The sequence below is a fragment of the Eptesicus fuscus genome, chromosome 3 (genome assembly GCF_027574615.1).
Source record: "Eptesicus fuscus isolate TK198812 chromosome 3, DD_ASM_mEF_20220401, whole genome shotgun sequence".
Taxonomy (NCBI): Eukaryota; Metazoa; Chordata; class Mammalia; order Chiroptera; family Vespertilionidae; genus Eptesicus; species Eptesicus fuscus.
In genome coordinates, this window is record NC_072475.1 from 56,939,740 (window position 1) to 56,958,005 (window position 18,266).

Sequence of the window (18,266 nt, forward strand, 5' to 3'; positions counted from 1 at the left end):
TTCTTTAAATCTGCAAACACCACTAAAACTCCCTTGGCTACAGAAACAGCCCCATCCATCCCCATCTGTCGAGTCTGGTCCCACCTTGCTTAAAAATCCTTGTGACTTCATCTGAGGTTAAGTACCTTGAAAAGGAATGACAATTTTCTCATGCCTCACCCCTACCTACTTGTCTGCCCCCAGAGGACCACGTACAAAGCCTGACTCAGGAAGAGGTGTCTACATGCCAGAATCTCAGGTGGACAAAGCAACCTGTTAGGTCATTCAACTTCTTCATATTCTCTGCTTGTTTGGGGTTGACAAGAAAGGATCAAGAAGGTTAGGACAAATTCTGCCCCTAATGCTGTAAGATATTGATCAAGTCACTGTACTTCTTCCTTCCTCTGCATCCCCATCTGTGGTGAGAAGAAAAAAAAAAAGATTTCTCCCAACACGCTCAATGTCATTGAGTAGATAAGACTAAGACAGTACATTTCTTACCCCTCTGGTTTGCTCTCTACCAGACAATTCCAAAGCTGCCTTCTCCTTGAATCGTTTTTAAAAACTGCTTTTTTAAAAAAGCACTATACAAATGCAAGGTATTGCTACCATTTTCTCTTTTTAAGTAATTCTAGAAAGCCCTACCCGAGGATTTCACAATCTGTCCCTGTCCCTTGGTGCCTCTGCCTGTTGCCAGGGAGAGAGATTATCCCGGCTTGGGGAAGGTCAGCCAGCCCCAGCACGATCTCTAACACGGCGTGGCTTGCCAGCCCACAGATTCAAAGCCAGTGACACAGAGACTGGACAAGACCACTCCAAGGCCAAACAGAGTGGCCGCCGAGAAGAGAACACTCAGCACCACTCAAGCGTCTCACAGGCCTCTAATCACCACCCACGCCGCAGGAGGGCACAGGCAGGCTGCGGGCTGTCAGAATCCCGACAGAGGGGCTGTCTTTGAGAACAGAGCCGTATCTGCAGGGCCCCGGGGGCCCTGCTTTGAACACGGCAGAGATGAAAGAGCAGATCTCCCAGACTACAGAGGAGCTGGTACACAACCCGCACAGACATAAAAGTATGTATCGCAGTCATTTATAAATGTATGCAAGAGCCCGAGACCCAGCCATGTGCCTCCTTCCATGCTAACCTCTTAAATGAACATCTGAATTTCTTAAGAAGTAATTTGTTAAATCGCTATTATTAAGAACGACTCCCATTTTATGTAAGGGTGAATAATTTAGGAAGATTTCACACCATTGTCTGATCCTCCAGCCGTGAAGTGGGGTAGCAGAGCACTGTCATCCTTCCAGTTCAGAGAGGCGAAGCGACTTGTGACTTGTTCAGCATCCCGTAGCTAGAAAGTGGGAGAGCTGGTGCGGCGCCTCTGGTGTTCTGACCCCAAGCCTGGAGCTCTTCCCCCAGTCCTTCTCTGGGTTGCGTGGAAAGGCTTTTCTTTTCAGGTGGGACGCCTTGGGAAGGAGGCACCGCGGAAAGGAGAGGTGCGCTGACTGATGCAGGATGCCCGTTCAGCGGTCCTGCCTACCAACACGGAGACAGCTCTCAGGGGCAGATCATCCTTCCCAGCCCCCAGCCTCCCTCTTACCTGACCACATTGTTCCAGGCTTATAAGTGAGTATTGTGCTTTCTTTACAAAAGGATTCACCAGAGAGAGCTTTGAATAGTAATCTCCCCAAGGGCATCTAAAATAGGGTTCAAACCATAAAAATGATACATAAACACAATTTGGGGAGACTTCGGTATGTTGTACAAGGTCCATATGCAGTCAATTCCATGTGCAGATAGATAGCCACTGGGGTCATTTAAGACAAGGGGTGGGAGAAAATGACTTCTGAAGAGTATGGGTGTGTGGTCTCTGACTCTCTCCTATGCTCAATAAAGAGGCCGCGGACTCAGTGTGTGTGTGTGTGTGTGTGTGTGTGTGTGTGTGTGTGTGTGTGTACACACGGGAGGGGAGGGGTATACGCCTGGTGGGGGAAAGCCTGGCTCTAACTGCCAAAGTTGACGTTCAATGATGCTGTCTTCCAAGAAGGTTGCCTTTGACTTTTTCTAATGAAAAATTAATAGGCGCTTGCTTGCCGCTGCCTTTAATTACATTAGCTAGAGATGAGTGTCTGCCAACCGGCATGGCTCTGCTGTCTTCTTGCTGATCTGCTCTCAGCAAAGCCATTGGTTTGGAAGGAGAAATGGCGCCATTTTGGCTGAGCAGCTGAAGAGGCACAAACATCATGGGGTGAAGACTGTACCACATTTTCTGCTCATTCACCTGATGGAGAAGCTGAAGCAAACACAGCTTGGTAGAGCATGGATCAGGATTCTACACCTGTGGGCTGAGGACCCCAAAGGGCCAAGGAGGTCTTGAACGAGGGCCACAAAGCCCTGTCTGTAGGCACGACAAGCATGCTCCCTCCACAAATACAGAACCATTTTTCTAACATTTGAAGATGCAATTGGGATTTAAAAAGTATTAATTCATTTAAACCAATTACTAAACTTATAATAGCTTTTTGCCATTATGTATTTTCTTAACTAAAGGTACATATATACCACGTTGGGGTCCTTGAAAAAATTTCACCTTAAAAATGGGCCGTCACACAGTAATAGACCAGGAACTTAAAACTAGGCTATACCTCCTATCCCTGTAAAGCGGGGCTACCGAAGGAATGTCTCTTTGGACCCTACCTTCCCCCCACTTTTCAACAGCTTCCTTGAGATACAATTTACATTGAGTAAAGTTCATCCACTTAAAGTGTGTAACTCAATAGTTTTTAGTATACTTACAGAGTTGTGGAACCATCCCCACAATCTTAGAACTGCTTTCACCACCCCATTGTAGTCCTTAGCAGGTACTCCCCATCCCCATCCCCAGCTCTAGGCAACCACTGATCGTTTTTGTTGTTGTTTCTATAGATTTGCCTCTTTGGGACATTTCCTACAAATAGAATCATACGATACATGGTCTTTGGTGGCTAGAGGAATGTTTTGAATCCTCACAACTCCATCCAGTCTGTGTATATCTATCTCCTGTGCCTACATTAAGGTCCCTCTCACCCCTCCCAGAAGCCTGTCTCGCCCCCTCCTCCCAGTGGACAGGGATATGTTTCTGCTATTCGTTCACAGCCTCTGGTTTGCAGTGTTCATGAAGCAATAGGCATACGCTGCATGGACCACCTCTGCTATGCTGTGCTGGTCTCCTGCTTGTTCTGTGAGTTCCTCACCTCTGACTTGGCGGTGGCCTCCTGCTGGCATACTTCTTGGGCTCCCCCTACTCACTTGTGCCCACCACAGTTTACGTGTGTTGAAAGAATAAATGACCCATGGGGACATTCCCAGACTTTTAGAAAGAAAGTATCTTGGAGAAAGTGCAAGAAAGCAAGCAAAATCAAGAACAGGAACAAAGATAAAGCGTGGAATGTGGGCATTAGAGTCCAACCTGCCCATCAGGTGGGATCTTGTGATCTCGTGTTGTGTTAATGACTAGAGGGCATGAAAAGGCCCAGGTCGCAAAGGGTCTCCCACTTACTTCCAGCAACAATCAAGAACATATTAGTCACTCCTTTAGCTGAAGGCATTAACCGCCTCCATTAAAATGCAAATGTCAGCACCTGGGAGAGTGGCAGCTGGAGCTATTATCAGCCATCTCCACATCAGTTACAATTTGAGCTCTTCTGATACTGTATTTCCTGCTCTCTGAGGCCCAGAGGTTTGGTGGTGAGTGTAAGGTCTGGGAAAATCTAGGGACAGGTTGCCCTAACCGGTTTGGCTCAGTGGATAGAGCGTCGGCCTACAGACTGAAGGGTCCCAGGTTCGATTCTGGTCAAGGGCATGTACCTTGGTTGCGGGCACATCCCCAGTACGTGCAGGAGGCAGCTGATCGATGTTTCTCTCTCATACATCGCCGTTTCTAACTCTCTATCCCTCTCCCTTCCTCTCTGTAAAAAATCAATAAAATATATTTTAAAAACTTAAAAAAAAAAAATCTAGGGACAGGTTCCCTATGGCCAACTGCGAACTTCTTAGCATCTTTGATTTCCAAGCTGAGGCAGGCAGAGGTTAAGAGTAAGAGTGCTGGCCTGGCTGGTGTGACTCAGTGGTTGAGCGTCGACCTATAAATCAAGAGGTCAGGGCACATGCCCAGGTTTCAGGCTCCATCCCCAGTGGGGGCGTTCAGGAGGCAGCTGATCAATTTTGCTCTCTTATCAGTGTTTCTATCTCTATCCCTCACCCTTCCTCTCTCTCTAAACTCAATAAAAACATACTTTTAACAAAACAAAACAAAACAAAAGAGTAAGAGGGCTGTCGTCCTTGGTTTCTCCTCAGAGCTCCTGGTGGGGGATGGGTTAGAGTGGAGGATAACTCCCAGGAACCTCAGCCGTCTTACCCCAAGGGCTAACACACTGGCCCCAAGCTTCGGTGGATGACCTACCCTCGTGACACTCAGTGCTCCATCCTGTTAGCTCCTTTCTGACTTGGGGATAACAATAAGTTCATCTCTCTTAGGAAAGGTAAATCATCTAGTTTGAAGCAAGGGGCTTGCTCTTAAAGTGAAAATGTCCAGAGAGGTTGACACATTTTTGGGAATGGGTGGTTCTTTAAGATTCCTTCACCCTCCAGAGAGCCTTAGGGTTCTTAGAATTAAGTTCATTTTCAACCCCCAGTTCCCAACTGGCTTTCATGTCTGCCTTCCTCCCACTCCAGCCCTTTTCTGGCTCTATTTGCCTTGGGAAATGCTCAGTGGTCCCAAGTGTTCTCTCCTGCCACTCCCTAACACGTCCCCACTCCCAAGCTTAAGCAGCCATTCTCCTAGTGCCTCCAACCGTGCATTAGTGGGGGATGCCTGTTGATGAGCTCCTTCATACTGACTTCATAGTGACTGGTAAGTCCTGGCATAAGTCCTTTAATCCCCCAGGGGTATCTGTATTTATTTTATTGAGCTATAGTTTACATACCATAAAGTTCACCCAGTAGTCAATGCAATTCTATGCTTTTTAGTGTATTTATTGAGTTGTGCAATCATCATGATTTAATCTTTAGAACATTTTCATGACCCCAAAAAGAAAGCCCATTTAGCCATCACCCTCCATTCCTCTCATGGCCATGTGGACCACACTGGACACTGGCTTTGCTGCTAGCTCTGCTGAATCACCAGCTTCACCTTTTCCAGGACTGGTTTAAGGGAAATGGGGCTTTGCAAATCCAGAGATGTAATTCTGTTGCCAGAGAAATCAATGGGTCCAATTTCCCCGACACTAGTGGGAGTGGGGTTCTTATGAGATCTTTAAAAAATGAATTTTCTAAGACTTGCATGGGAGAGTGAGTGGTTTTTATTGCCGTGATATTATATTCCTCGGCTTGTAAAGTCCCATTAACCTTACACCAGTTCTTGAAAATATGTAGCTGCCAAAAGTAGGGCCAGTGTCCAGAGTGTCCATTCCATGGTGGAAGTGAGTCCAGTACAGCATTAGGCTAATCACAGATTCTTGGTCCATTGTGTGCAGTCCGCATGGCTGTGGGCCATGTGGGCAAGTGCAGAGTGTGCAAGCCCCACAAGCCAGGAGTCAGGTGTGAACAGCAAGAGAGAAAGAGAGTGGGGGGAGAGAGAGAGAGAGAGAGAGAGAGAGAGAGAGAGAGAGAGAGAGAGAGAGAGAGAGAGAGACAGCAAGAGAGAGAGAGAGAGAGAGAGAGAGAGAGAGAGACTCCTTTGTTCAGGAGCTTAAATATCAAATCTTGCTGTGCTTGTAGTGGCCATGCCTATTCTGGCCACTGACTTGTTCCCAGGTGTGACTGACAGATAAGCATCTTCCCAGGTCGCCCAGACCTTACTGGGCATACATCTATTGTCCAGTCCTTTCTCCCACTGATTTGGGGGGAACAGACTTGGAGAATGCTAACTGCAGCTTTCTGGTAAAGCTGTATAAATGGCATGCCTATATTATCTAGTCTTCCCTTTGCTCCTTTCCTGTTATTTAATAACCTGGTTATTATAATGGTATCAATTCCATGCAAATAAAGCTTTCTACCACATCTCATCCTCCAGGGGGAGCCTCTGGAAATGCTTATTCCAGCAGTAACCCAAGAAACCCACTCCCACTAGCAACAGAGAAAGGCCATCCATGCATTTCTCCAATAACATTGTCTCTAGATTGTCCATATCCATTTTTAGGGAAAGATTGTCATTCCAAAGCATGACTATCTCATGGTGGAATTTTAAGCAATGTGGGGGAAGGTAGTTTTAGGCAGTTTAAGAGAATTTTTACGAGTATTACTGATACCAACTCCTACAAATACTTCTAAATATTCGAAAATTTCCAAAATAGAAATATTCTTCCCAAAAAAGAGCTTGGGGAGTGAATCTATATTTAAAAAAGGGTAATATGCTAATTAGACCAGACATCTTCTGGATGACCTTCTGGACATCCTTCCTGACAAAGCCAGGCCCCAGATGAAGCCCCCCAGGGTCCCAGGTGCCCACAGCCTGCCCCCGTGAAGCAACCCGTGGTCCCAGACGCCTACAGCTGCGGCCTGCCTGGGCGAAGCTGCCCGCAGTCCCAGGCACCTTCGGCCAGCCTGAGGGAGGGAAGCCCGGGTCTCGGGTGCAGGGGCCGAGGCAGAGACAGTTAGGGGCGATCAAGCTGGCAGGGGAGCAGTTAGGGGCTATCAGGCAGTCAGGCAGAGGGGTTAGGGGCGATCAGGCAGGCAGGCAAGCGGTTAGGAGCCAGCGGTCCCGGATTTCGAGAGGGTGCAGGCCGGGCTGAGGGACACACTCCCCCCCCCCACCCCACCCCCATGCACGAATTTCGTGCACCGGGCCTCTAGTAAAGAATAAAGTCCTAAAAGTAACCAAGGCACAAGAGGGAAGATGGCTGGAAAGGTTAAGGGTATCTGTAGATCTAAAAAAAAAAAAAAAAAAAAAGCCCTGCTGTGTCCTGGGGTGTGTATTACCTGACCTCTGCAAACAGAGTATGCATTTCAGAGAACAGCCTGAGGTGGCCCTTGGGTCAGCCCCAATCTGATGACAACAGCCAGGTGCACATCCTGGAGATGGTCTAAACCTCTACCCTCTGTTCCTGTGACCTCTGACTCTTTCTTGGTTTTATTCTGACCTTGAGGACTCCTCTTCCATAGAGGGCAACCCCTGGGTTTCCTGGTCAGCCCTCCACAGGTGTCCTCCAGCCAATGGCATCATTCCCATCACCCTGTCATTTTTGGGTTCTACCTACATTTTCTCTGCAATGGTTTGTTTCTCCAATCTAGTTACATCATTGCCTAGGTTTGCTTCCCAAAATATAATGGAGCAGGACACTCCAGTCCCCGAATTCTGGGGCTCTTTATTATCTTTAAATTGAAGCCCATCCTCCTCCACTCAGGGTTCAGGAGCCCAAACCACCTTTCCATCTTCACCCACTTTGCCAGTCCCCGTCCCCCTCACACACCTCAGACTCCATTCTGCTCACTATTCCCCCGAGGTACCATTTATTTACCCAACAAACAACTACCCGGTACCTCCTATGTGCCAGGCAGCAGGCTAGGCACTGGACACAAGAATGAGTAAGATATCAACTCTGCCCTCAAGGAGCTCTAACTGTGGAGATAGTTCTGAAAACAAGTCAAGATAATACAATGTGACAAGTGCTATAATAGAGATTAAAAAGCAAGGTGTGCTGGGAGCTGAGGGAGAGTGCCTGACAGCCCAGAGGGCAGGGAGGGAGGAGGGGGAGGACATTAGAGAGGGTTTCACAGAGGGGCTATACATGTGATTTGTGGTCATTTCTGCTGAGGCAAAGTGCAGTTCAGGGTGGGCAGAGGACATGGAGACGTGAACAGCGGAAGCTGGCAGGTAAGAGGCTGTTTCAAGGACAGTTTTCAGTAGAGTATGTGACACGGATGATCATCAGATGGGGGAAAAGTGGAGGACACATTAGAAGGCAAGGAGGGAAGAGAAGGGAGAGTGGTAATTGTCCCGGTGAGAAGGGAGGGGGGAGGATCTGGGTACAGGTAGTAGCCAGAGATTGTGGAAGAAGAGACATGTGAAAGCCAAGGGCAAGGAGGCAGGACTCAGGAACTGGGGTAGGCGGGGAGGAGGGATCACCACTCTAATATCAGGGAGTGTCCAGGATGGTAATTCCATCCATGGAGAGGAAACAGAGGGAGGAGCAAGCGTTAGTTTTGTTGGGAGATGACTTTAGTTTTAGAAAATGGAATCTGAGGATCTGGTGGGCACCAAGGATCCATGGGGAGCTCTCCAGTGGGCAGGGGGATGCTTGGAACTGGGGAGGGAGGCAGGGGCTGAAGATACAGATTTCAGAAATCACTTAGAGGAAAAAAAAATTGTTTATCCTTTGACTCAGCAATTCTACTTGTAGGAATTTCTCCTAAGAATATAATTAAAGATATGTGTGAAGGTTTATCTACAAAAATGCTCACTGTTTAATAACAGTGAAAGAGTGGAAACTTTATAAACTGCTATGACAATGAAAAAGGAAAAACAGTAGGGGGTTGGTTAAATAAATTACGACATATTCTTGCAATGGAATTCTGTTCAAACGATAAATGAATATTATTAGGTGAATGCTTATGGACATGAAAAGCATCCACAATTTTTTTTCTAAGTAGAAAAAAGCAGATTCTAAAACAACTAGTAGAGTAACATCCCACTTTTTGTTCAAGAAAAAAATTAAAGTGTTAATGTTTCTTCCCAGGTGGTATGATTAAGAATGTCTCTCTCTCTCTCTCTCTCTCTTTTTAGTTTTCTTACACTTAATCATACATGACTTTTGTTCAGAGATAGTGGTTATTTAAAAAATTGAATAAAATTAAAAGGAATGACCTAACAAGGACTCAGGGAATGAGAAGGTTCAAGGGTGGAAACCAATCACCTTGCTGCATCTGTCCATGGAGTTGCCTGTCCTGAGTATCTCTCCCATATCATATTTGCTACATGGCTACATGGTGGAGTACAAGTAGCAGGCTACCAACTGTGGGCCTTGGGCAAACTTTTTGATTCTCTAGTTCTGTTTTCTCGTGTTTATTTATTTATTTTTTAAACATATTTTTATTTATTTCAGAGAGGAAGGAAGTGGGAGAGAGAGAAACATCAATGATGAGAGAATCACTGATTGGCTGCCTCCTGCACGCCCCACACTGGGGATCCAGCCAGTGTAACCCAGGCATGTGCCCTGACCGGGAATGGAACCAGGACCTCCTGGTTCATAGGTTGACGCTCTACCACTGAGCCACGCTTCTCATGTTTATAGTAAGGAGAATAACATCATCCTCAAAATGGTTCTATGATGATAAAACATTTAGACATATAGTAGCTACTTAATAAATATTAGTCCCTTTTCCCTTTCCTTTTACTCATTTTTCCTTGCTAGGCCCAGGTTCGACCTCCAGAGGTTTTTTTTGGCCCTCACAATGGGAATTAATAACTCTTCTCCCGAACCCCGAAAGTGCTTTGTTTGGACCTCTGTTGAACACTGACGGGATGATGCTCTGAACTGAGTTAGTGCTATCTGGTCTCCCCTGACTGTAGCTACAGTTGGGTCAGCTATCCCTGTAGCACCCAGCACATAGGGGGTGCTCTATGAATGTTTGTTGACTACATTCATGGTGCTTTTATGACTTAGCTAATCATGGGTTACTCAAAGGCTGGATTACTCAAGGGTTAGTTGATTCAGATCTCTTGGAATTTTTCTCCCAATTTTTCACCCTGGCAAGGTTTATCTTCCAATCTGCAGAAAGATGACCAGCAGAGAGTGAAAAGTGCAGCTCACTCATACCTCTAGGCTCCTCTCAGAAGCTCTGCAGAGAGCGGGGTGAAGGGGAGTAAAGGGAAGGTTGTTTGTGGTTCCCCCACCCTCTGTGTTTAGACTGCCAGAACTTTCATCAGAACAGCCTTAGGGGCAAGGGGAACTGGATGGGTGTATCATTCCACAGGCCTGGGCCCTTTTTGACCCTAAGTCCTTCTCTCCACCCCTGCCTCTTCGTCGCTGGTCATTCTCTGCTCCCTCCTCTGTCACCCGTCCAGCGGAGGCTCTGCTTCGCTCTGGTGCCTACGCTTCCCCACCACACCTTGCGAGGTAGGTGAAGCAGTTTGGTGCTGGCAGAAGATCTTCCGGTTGCAAGTTCGGAGACCTGTGTGACCCGCGGAAAGTTGGTTAAGCTCTTGAAGCCTCCGTTTCTGCATCTAGGAACTGGGAATAATCACACGGGCCTGTCCCGGTCACATCCCAGGGTGGTTGAGGGAAATCAAATGAGATTTTTAAAAAGCACACACTGGCAAAGAGCTCTACAGAAACGCCAGGTGTTCCTACTGCTGTCTGTGGGGCTCCCTCTCGGTACCTCCCGACCAAAGCGGTCCTGTCCGCCCCGCCCTGGCTGCACCGGCCTCACCCACTGCATCTCCATCTTTTCCGTCATTGTCTTTCTGCGCCTCAGAGATCCTGGGTCTCTCCACCTCCCCTGTACATTTCCGGGCCTGGCTCTTGGGCCCCTCTAGCCCCTCGGGGGACTGTGGTCTCCAGCTCCTGGCAGCAGTCGCTGCCCAGGCGCCCCCCGCCCGGTGCACCCTCCTTTGGCACGGCCACAGGGCCAGAGAATCGCCCAATAGGAGCGCGGGGCTCAAGTCTGACAGCTCAGGAAGCGGCCAATCGAGCCGAGCCAGGGAAGGGGGCGCAGTGCTGGGGCTGAAGTTGGGTTGAATAGGGGGAGGGGGACTAAAGGGGGATACAAAAGAGGGGAGATAGGACTGGGGCACAAAAACCAAGGCGGGGGGGTGGGGAGGGCCGCACTCCACCCAGGTCTGGCCAAGGGACCGTGGGCTGGACGCGGCTCCAGGAACCTGAGGGAGGGGGGGGGGCTCGACGAAAATTTTAGGTGAGAAAGAGGAGCTGGGTTCCACGCGGCCCCGGAGCCGGGCCTGAGAATGCCCACGGGGCGCCGAGGCGGGGGCCGCGGCCCGGCCCGGGGCGGAGGCGGCCGCAAGTCCTTGTGAGCCGAGGCCGGAGCGCGCGGGGGGCGGGGAGGCTGCGGGAGGAGGGGATGCGGAGGGCGCTCCCGCGGAGGCAGGCGGGCGAGAAGGGAGGAGCGGCGCGAGCGGCCGGAGCGGAGCAGGGCCCGAGGCGTGCATGGCGCGCCCTGAGCTTGGCTCCCACGGGCCCCTCCGGAGCGCCCCTGGGGCGCAGCGGCTTTTGGGCGGGCCCCTGCCGGCCGGCTGCATCTGAGCGCCGGCCCTCGATTTCTGGATGCCGTGCTCCCCGGGAGAAGCCCGCCTGCGTTGGGGCAGAACGGCGGCAGCGCTGCGCCGGATTCCGCCCTCCGCCTAGTCCTTCAGCACCCGGCCGCCGTGGGCCCGCCGCCGGCTGCGAGGAGCCTGGAGCTTGCGGAGCCGGCGCGACAGTCCTCCTGGGCCGGCGGGTCCGGGCCAGCTCCGCTTCGTTTGGGGGGAAGAGCGAGGCGAGAGGGGAAGGGCCGCGCTGCAGGAGCCGGTCCTCGCCCCCGCCCCCTGCGCGGACGCGCTGAAGGCTCGGCTGGGCTCGGCTTTCGCGGGGGCACGCTCCCACTCTCGCCGCGGGAGGTGGGGGGGGGGGATGCGGGCGACGGCCCCCCCCGGGCTCCAGGACCCTCCCCCCAGGGCTCCGGAGCTGTTGCTCCGCCTGCCGCCCCCTCCCCCGTCCTCTCCACCCTCCATCCCACCTCCCCACCCCTCGTAAGAAAATAATGCTGGCTGGCGCTCGTACCTCCCAGTCGCTCCCAGTCCGCCGCGAGGAAAGGGCACCTGCTAGGTGTCCACGCCGGGACCCCCGCCGAGCCGCCCCAGCCGCCGCCGAACCGCGCGTGCCCCTGGGCTCCGCCAAGGCATAATCCGCGAGCGCCGCGCCCGGGCATTGGCGGTCCCGGGGAGGCGCCGCCTGCAAGGACACCGCTCCGTCCCGCCTCGTCCGCAACTCTGGTCCCCGTCGAGCTCGAGGCGAGCCAGGAGTCCGGACGTCCCTCTGCGCGCGGCGCAGCAGCTCCGCCAGTCCCCGCCGCCCCAGCTGGGCGCCAACTCCACCTCGGACCTGGGACTCTCGACTCGGATTCTCAGCCGCTTCTCATCTCGGGGCTGTGCCTACCTCCCAGCTCGCCCTCCTTCTCCGCTCAGGACGGGGGTGCCAAGATGCCCCGCTGCTGCGCAGGGCCCCGGGCCGCCCCCGACGAGTGACCCCAGCCTGGTCCCCTTGCTCGGCCGTCCGCCCTCCCCTTGGAGACCCCCGGCCCGGCCCCCGGGGGAGGAGGCAGAAGACGAGGCCGAGAGGGGGATGTCCGGCTCCAAAAGCGTGAGCCCCCCGGGCTACGCGGCGTTGACAGCGGCGGCACCCGCATCCCGGGGAAGCTCGGAACACCGCTCCGCGTGGGGAGCGGCCGATTCCCGCGCCAATGGCTACCCCCACACCCCCGGGGGTTCGGCCCGCGGCTCCACCAAGAAACCTGGGGGGGCTGTGACCCCGCAGCAGCAGCAGCGCCTGGCCAGCCGCTGGCGCCACGACGACGACGACGAGGATCCTCCGCTGAGTGGCGACGACCCCCTGGTCGGGGGCTTCGGCTTCAGTTTCCGCTCCAAGTCCGCCTGGCAGGAGCGCGGCGGCGACGACTGCGCTCGCGGCAGCCGGCGGCAGCGACGGGGCGCGGCCGGCGGGGGCAGCACCCGGGCGCCCCCTGCGGGCGGCGGCGGCGGCTCGGCGGCCTCCGCGGCCGCAGCGGGAGGGACAGAGGTGCGCCCCCGCTCGGTGGAGCTGGGCCTGGAGGAGCGGCGGGGAAAGGGCCGTGCGGCTGACGAGCTGGAGGCCGGCGCCATCGAGGGCGACGAAGGGCCCGGGGATGGTGGCAGCTTGGCGGGCTCGGGCGCGGGCCCCGGCGCGGTTCTGTCGCTGGGCGCCTGCTGCCTGGCGCTGCTGCAGATATTCCGCTCCAAGAAGTTCCCGTCGGACAAGCTGGAGCGGCTGTACCAGCGCTACTTTTTCCGCCTGAACCAGAGCAGCCTCACCATGCTCATGGCCGTGCTGGTGCTGGTGTGCCTCGTCATGCTGGCCTTCCACGCGGTGCGGCCACCGCTCCAGCTGCCCTACCTGTCCGTGCTGGCGGCCGCCGTGGGCGTGATCCTCGTGATGGCCGTGCTCTGCAACCGCGCCGCCTTCCACCAGGACCACATGGGCCTGGCCTGCTATGCGCTCATTGCGGTGGTGCTGGTGGTCCAGGTGGTGGGCCTGCTGCTGCCCCAGCCACGCAGCGCCTCGGAGGGCATCTGGTGGACCGTGTTCTTCATCTACACCATCTACACGCTGCTGCCCGTGCGCATGCGGGCCGCGGTCCTCAGCGGAGTGCTCCTGTCTGCCCTGCACTTGGCGATTGCCCTGCACACCAACGCCCAGGACCAGTTCCTGCTCAAGCAGGTAAGGGCCCACCTGGCCACAGGGACTGCACTGTGGGGCCGGCAGGCCAGACATCCCACCCTTCACCCTTTTAAAGTGGTGAAAGGGGCAGAGGCATGGCTGTGTCATCTGTGTGGTGTCTTTCAGCCCCTTAACCCGCTCTCAGCCCCAGCATTTTTCATTTACGAAAGGAGTGCCTTGTCTTCTATGAAATCTTCCTGGCGCCGCAGAAACACGCACTAAAACCATAGCCATTATTGTCGAGATAAGAATGAGGAAGGATTTGGAGCAGTCCCCTTCTCTTCCTGTGCTTCTGTCCCTGTATGTGTATACAGGCCCCTGACACAAGCGGCTGGACCCTGTAGCCGTTCCTCCCTCCCTAGAGCTACTGCTGGTTTGTTGATGGAGTCCTGGATAAAGGGCCGGGGAGAGCAGAGCGTGGGCACCCTTTGCCCAGTCTTAAGCAAGAGAAACGATAACCTTGCCAGTTGTCCGAGGCTGGGACTGACAGGTTGTTTCCGTTTACAAAAGTGCCCCAAGCCAAAGAGCTGCCGCCAGCAGAGGTAGGAAGGAGCCTCTGGGATGTGTGGTGGTGGCGGCCCGCCTCTTTGCCTGAGCAGAAAGCAAATGTTGGACACTGTGGCCCCTTCCTATGGAGGATCCTGGTTCTTGCCTGTGGTGGGGTGTTTTCATCCCTGCTGGGACCGGTTGGGGGAACCTAGAACAGTGAGACGTGGGAGGAAATAAAACTTTGTTAACGGGTGACTCCACTGAAGGGTTTTGGGAGAGAGGAACACTGGCCATCCTGCCCTCAGGGTGAGACCAGATGGGCACACCTTCTCCTTTCAGCAGGCCCTTTGTCTGTGGCTCCGTGGACCTCATCCATGGACCCTGCTGAGCCTGCTGGTTTGCATTTAGCTCAAACCGGGAGGGAGTCCAGTGGGCCCGTGTTGTGGGCTAGTAGTCGCTTGACCGCGGTGCCCACTGCAGCCCTCTGGGGCTGTTTGCCTTCTCTGTAGAACCTCTTAACCGTGTTCCATCGTCATTGCCTTCCTCCCCCCCAACCCTGATGCCTTTCTCAGACTTCCATCCTGTTGAGGGCGAACTCCTTCTCGAGGGCTTCTCCCGTGCCCCTGACTCTCACCCACGGAATAGCACCGGTATGCACTGCAGGGCTCTCGGCTCTAGCTGCACTCCCAAAGTGCTCTGTGACTGGGAAAGAGGGCACCCGCAAGCTCTCTGGGCCTCAGGTTCCTTTTTTAGAGAAGGAGAGGTTCCTTTACAGTCCCACCCTCCTCTGTCCCAGCCCTCACCGACCAGGAGCCCTCTCCTTCCCTTCCAGCTGTCCTGGCCTCTCCCTCTTCGGCATGGTCAACAGTCGAGTCAGAGCCAGAGAGGGGAGCACTTACTGTTCTCCAGGCTCCGTTGGTGTTGCTTCTCATTCAGTGTAATCCCCTTGGGCTCAGGCATCCTGAATTATATGGGTTTTTCCTCTTCTACCCTCTCTTGTCTAGCACACGGCAGGGCACTTAGGAGGGATTTAATGACTGTTGCCAGTTTGGTTGGGTTCCAATGAGTGGAGGAGGTGGGGTGGTTAATGCTAAGTCGAAGTTTTTCTGATCTGGGATCAGAAGGAAAACTTGGGACATCAGCTTTGAACTTGACAGAAACCTACTGAGAGATGATGGCTTTAAAAAAAATTAACTGTTACTGTTAGTGCTTGAAAGGCTCCAACTCCTTCGACCTGAGGACCCGCACTGTCACGTGGGTGTTGCATCTTTGGGGGTGGTTCCTGGCTTGGGTAGGTGTAGCTTTTCTGCAGGGGGAAGGGCATGTCATCCACCCCGAGCACTAGAGACTTCCTTTATCCTTTAGACCGGACTGGGAGGCCGGGTCTGATTGCAGCCGTAGCATCCTGCATGTATGATTTCCGGAGATTGGAGTCAGGTCCCAGGGAAAGAGCGCTGAACCCGAGGGACTCCAGCTCCATGTTAGCATGCAAATGTCATGGCAGCAACATTGCCTGGCTTCCCCTGCTAGTTCCTCAGGCCAGTTCCTCCCCTCTCCTCCCCATCTCCACCAGTGCCCCACCCCGGCCCGTTTCACCCGCTGTGGTCTTTAGACCTTTGCGTGGGGGTAGGCCTTTGGGTGGATTTACACGTCACTTCTCAAGATCTCCCTTGAGGGTAGCAGAGCTTGTTCGGAATGGTCCCCTACAAGGGAATGCAAACATTGTTTCTTTTTGGCTTCCGAGAAAACTGTGTCTTTTTGTTTGTATTTCATTTACCTTTCTGATTGTGTCTGGCATAAAATTTTTATTTCTTGAGCCGTGGTGGGAAAACATACGTGGGACGGTCCAGCATTAGCGTCTGCCTCAGGTTACCCCAGAGTGGCAGGCAGTTGAGGTTGGCTTGGGTTAGATGCCATCCCTCCTAAGTACCCTGTACTGTGCTAGACAAGAGAGGGCAGGAGAGGAAAAACCCATGTAACTCAGGATTCCTCAGTCCAAGGGACTTCCATGCTCCTTTCTTTGATGAGGACCCTGGTCCAGGGAAGTGGGGCAGCAGGGCCGTGGGCACACCGTGGACCCTCAGGAAACCATTGGCATTTCTTCGCTTCTCTTCCTGCGAGGCTGGCCCCTCGGACCCTGGTACTTTATTGCTCCCCGGCCCCTGGTATGTTTGGAGCTCTGCCCTTAGCTCCAATTAGGAGGAGAGAGCGTTTGGTTTCTTAACAGGTGCCTTCTGATGGATTTTACTGAGAGAGAATGGAGAGGCAAGGTGGGGCAGGCCTCTTCGGGGGATGATGTTTTTTCTTCCCTTCACGACATCTCTGGCTCTAGCTCTTCCCCCTGGTGTCCTCCTGTCCCCCTCTGCTCTTTCTCTCTACTTCCTCTCTCCCCTCCCCCTCCATTCCCCTGTTGCTCTCTGGCCACCTCTCCTCTCCTCTGCTTGCCTGCCTGCTCCTCTCCATCTCTTACTCGCCACCTGCAGCCTCGCAGCCTCGCAGCCTCTCCTTCTGTGCTCTTGTCTCACTGTGGTCTCCTCAGTGGAGTACAGTAGGAGCGTCACAGGGTTGTTTTTTTTCCTCCTTCTTTGCGTGTTACAAGTCCCTCTGTTACACCCATACCATAAATAACACTCGAGCATCTGCCAAACACATTCCTCACTTGTGTTAATAGGCTGTGATGATGCCGGAGCCTGTTGCCATGGCAACCTCATTTTTGTTTGACTGTATCCCACTCTGCTACAGAAAGCTCTGCATGCACTCACACACAAACAAGCACGCTCACACAACTATTGCATATGCTTAGCTATTAAAGGTTATTTTGGAGAAAAATCTCTGAGCCTTGTGAGGGTGGGTGGTCATTTTGCCAAGGAGAGGAGCGTTTCCCACTGTCTGGTGTTACTTTAGGAGGTGATAATGGATGGACGAGCTCTTTGAAAAGTAGGGAGTTCTGTTCAGTGTGGGGTATTATTATTCTGCAGCCACATTAAACCGGCCTGAGGTGGTTTCTGAGGAGCCGATTCTGACCCCGTGTGGGTCCTGTGAGCAGGGAAGAGCTGTGAGAGGAGGCTGCCTGGAGAGCTGTCGGAGGTTGTCCTTGCCGTGTGGGATGACCCATCCTCCACCCAGCCTCCCTGCAGCCCCTCCTCCTCTTCCCTCTAACCCTTTAGGAGAAACTTAAGTAATTTTCTGCATTTCATCCTTTGTGCCTGTTTGAACCCACACCTGTCACCAGTTGTTCAAGATATCAGAAAGGCACAGGCACTGCGTGGGTGATGTCTGTGACTGTGTGAGCGCCTGCAGGGAGGAGGCTGGGAGTGGATGGGGGTGGGAGCCGACTGCTGTGGCTGCCAAGGGGTGGGTACGGGTGTGCGTGTGTGCGTGTGTGTGCGTGTGCGTGTGTGTGTGTGTGTGTGTGTGTGTGTGTGTCTGGTGTGGGCTGGCCACAGATAGTGTATGCGTGTTATGCAGATGTGTCTGTCGCGTGGGCTGGCCCCGGGTGTGTGTGTCTGACGGTTCCATGCCTGGCCCAGGTGGTGGAGGTTGGCCTGGGAAGCCTTTGTGTTGACTTTGAAAGGAGATCATTGCAGCTCTGTCCTGTTTATTCTTGGCTGGTGGGTGGCTTCCTGTGGCTGCTTGCCTTTCTGATTCTGGGCCTTGAACGCCCTTCTGACCTTGACCTCTGACTTCTTAGGGAAGTACCTTGGATGCACCCCTCCTTTCCATGATGAGGCCAGGGGCTTGAGTGGTTAGCTCCTCTGACCCATGGAGTTCCCCCCTTTCCCTTTCAAACACCCTTTCTGTTACTCACCGCTCAGCTGCCCGGTGAGCCCCACTGAAGGGCTGCCTCCTGGTTCTGGAACTTGGCCCTGAGGCCTGTTTGGTGGGTCATTGTGGCTGCCCCATGTGTGCCCCTGGCAACCACTGCCTGGCTGACCGCCTGGGTGGTGTGGAGGGGGACCCACTTCCACTGCAACCGCCGGAAACTGGGGATGGCCTGCTACCAATTACTTCCCCAACACCCGCCTTCCTGGACAGAGAAATCGGCCTTTGTGAACTCCAGCAGCACAATAGTTGGGGTGGGGGTTGGTGCTGCTTTTGCAGCCGACGAGGGTCTCCATGTCTTGCCTCAAGGCTAATTGTATTTGCTAATTATTTTTGCTAATTGCTTTCGATTATGTTGCCTCCTCTATGGGTGGGAAGGGGGTGCTTGGAGGGGAGCAGAAGCCTCTGGGGGTAGGGGGTTGAGCAGGGCTCCTAGAAAGGGGGGGTTGTTTCCTAGACCCCAGGGATACCTCTATTCCTGTGAGGAGGACTGTGGGAATGGCAGAGACCCAGCGGGGAGCAGAGTGATCA

At 53.3% G+C, this 18,266-nt stretch overlaps 1 protein-coding gene and 1 long non-coding RNA gene across 2 annotated transcripts in view; one reads left to right on the forward strand and one right to left on the reverse strand.

Annotated features, from left to right (window-relative positions):
- LOC114227764 (uncharacterized) lies at positions 1–11,923 on the reverse strand. The gene is made up of 3 exons (XR_003613835.2): positions 11,733–11,923; positions 1,231–1,515; positions 1–395 (listed from the first exon to the last, which is right to left on the reverse strand). It is a non-coding gene; the product is annotated as an uncharacterized LOC114227764 (long non-coding RNA).
- A 370-nt stretch (positions 11,924–12,293) lies between these two features.
- The window catches only part of ADCY5 (adenylate cyclase 5), a 154,762-nt gene continuing 148,789 nt past the window's right edge, over positions 12,294–18,266 (forward strand). Inside the window, exon 1 of the mRNA XM_054713915.1 lies at positions 12,294–13,424. Within this exon, the coding sequence (XP_054569890.1) occupies positions 12,294–13,424 (1,131 nt within the window). The remainder of the gene's footprint in view (positions 13,425–18,266) is intronic.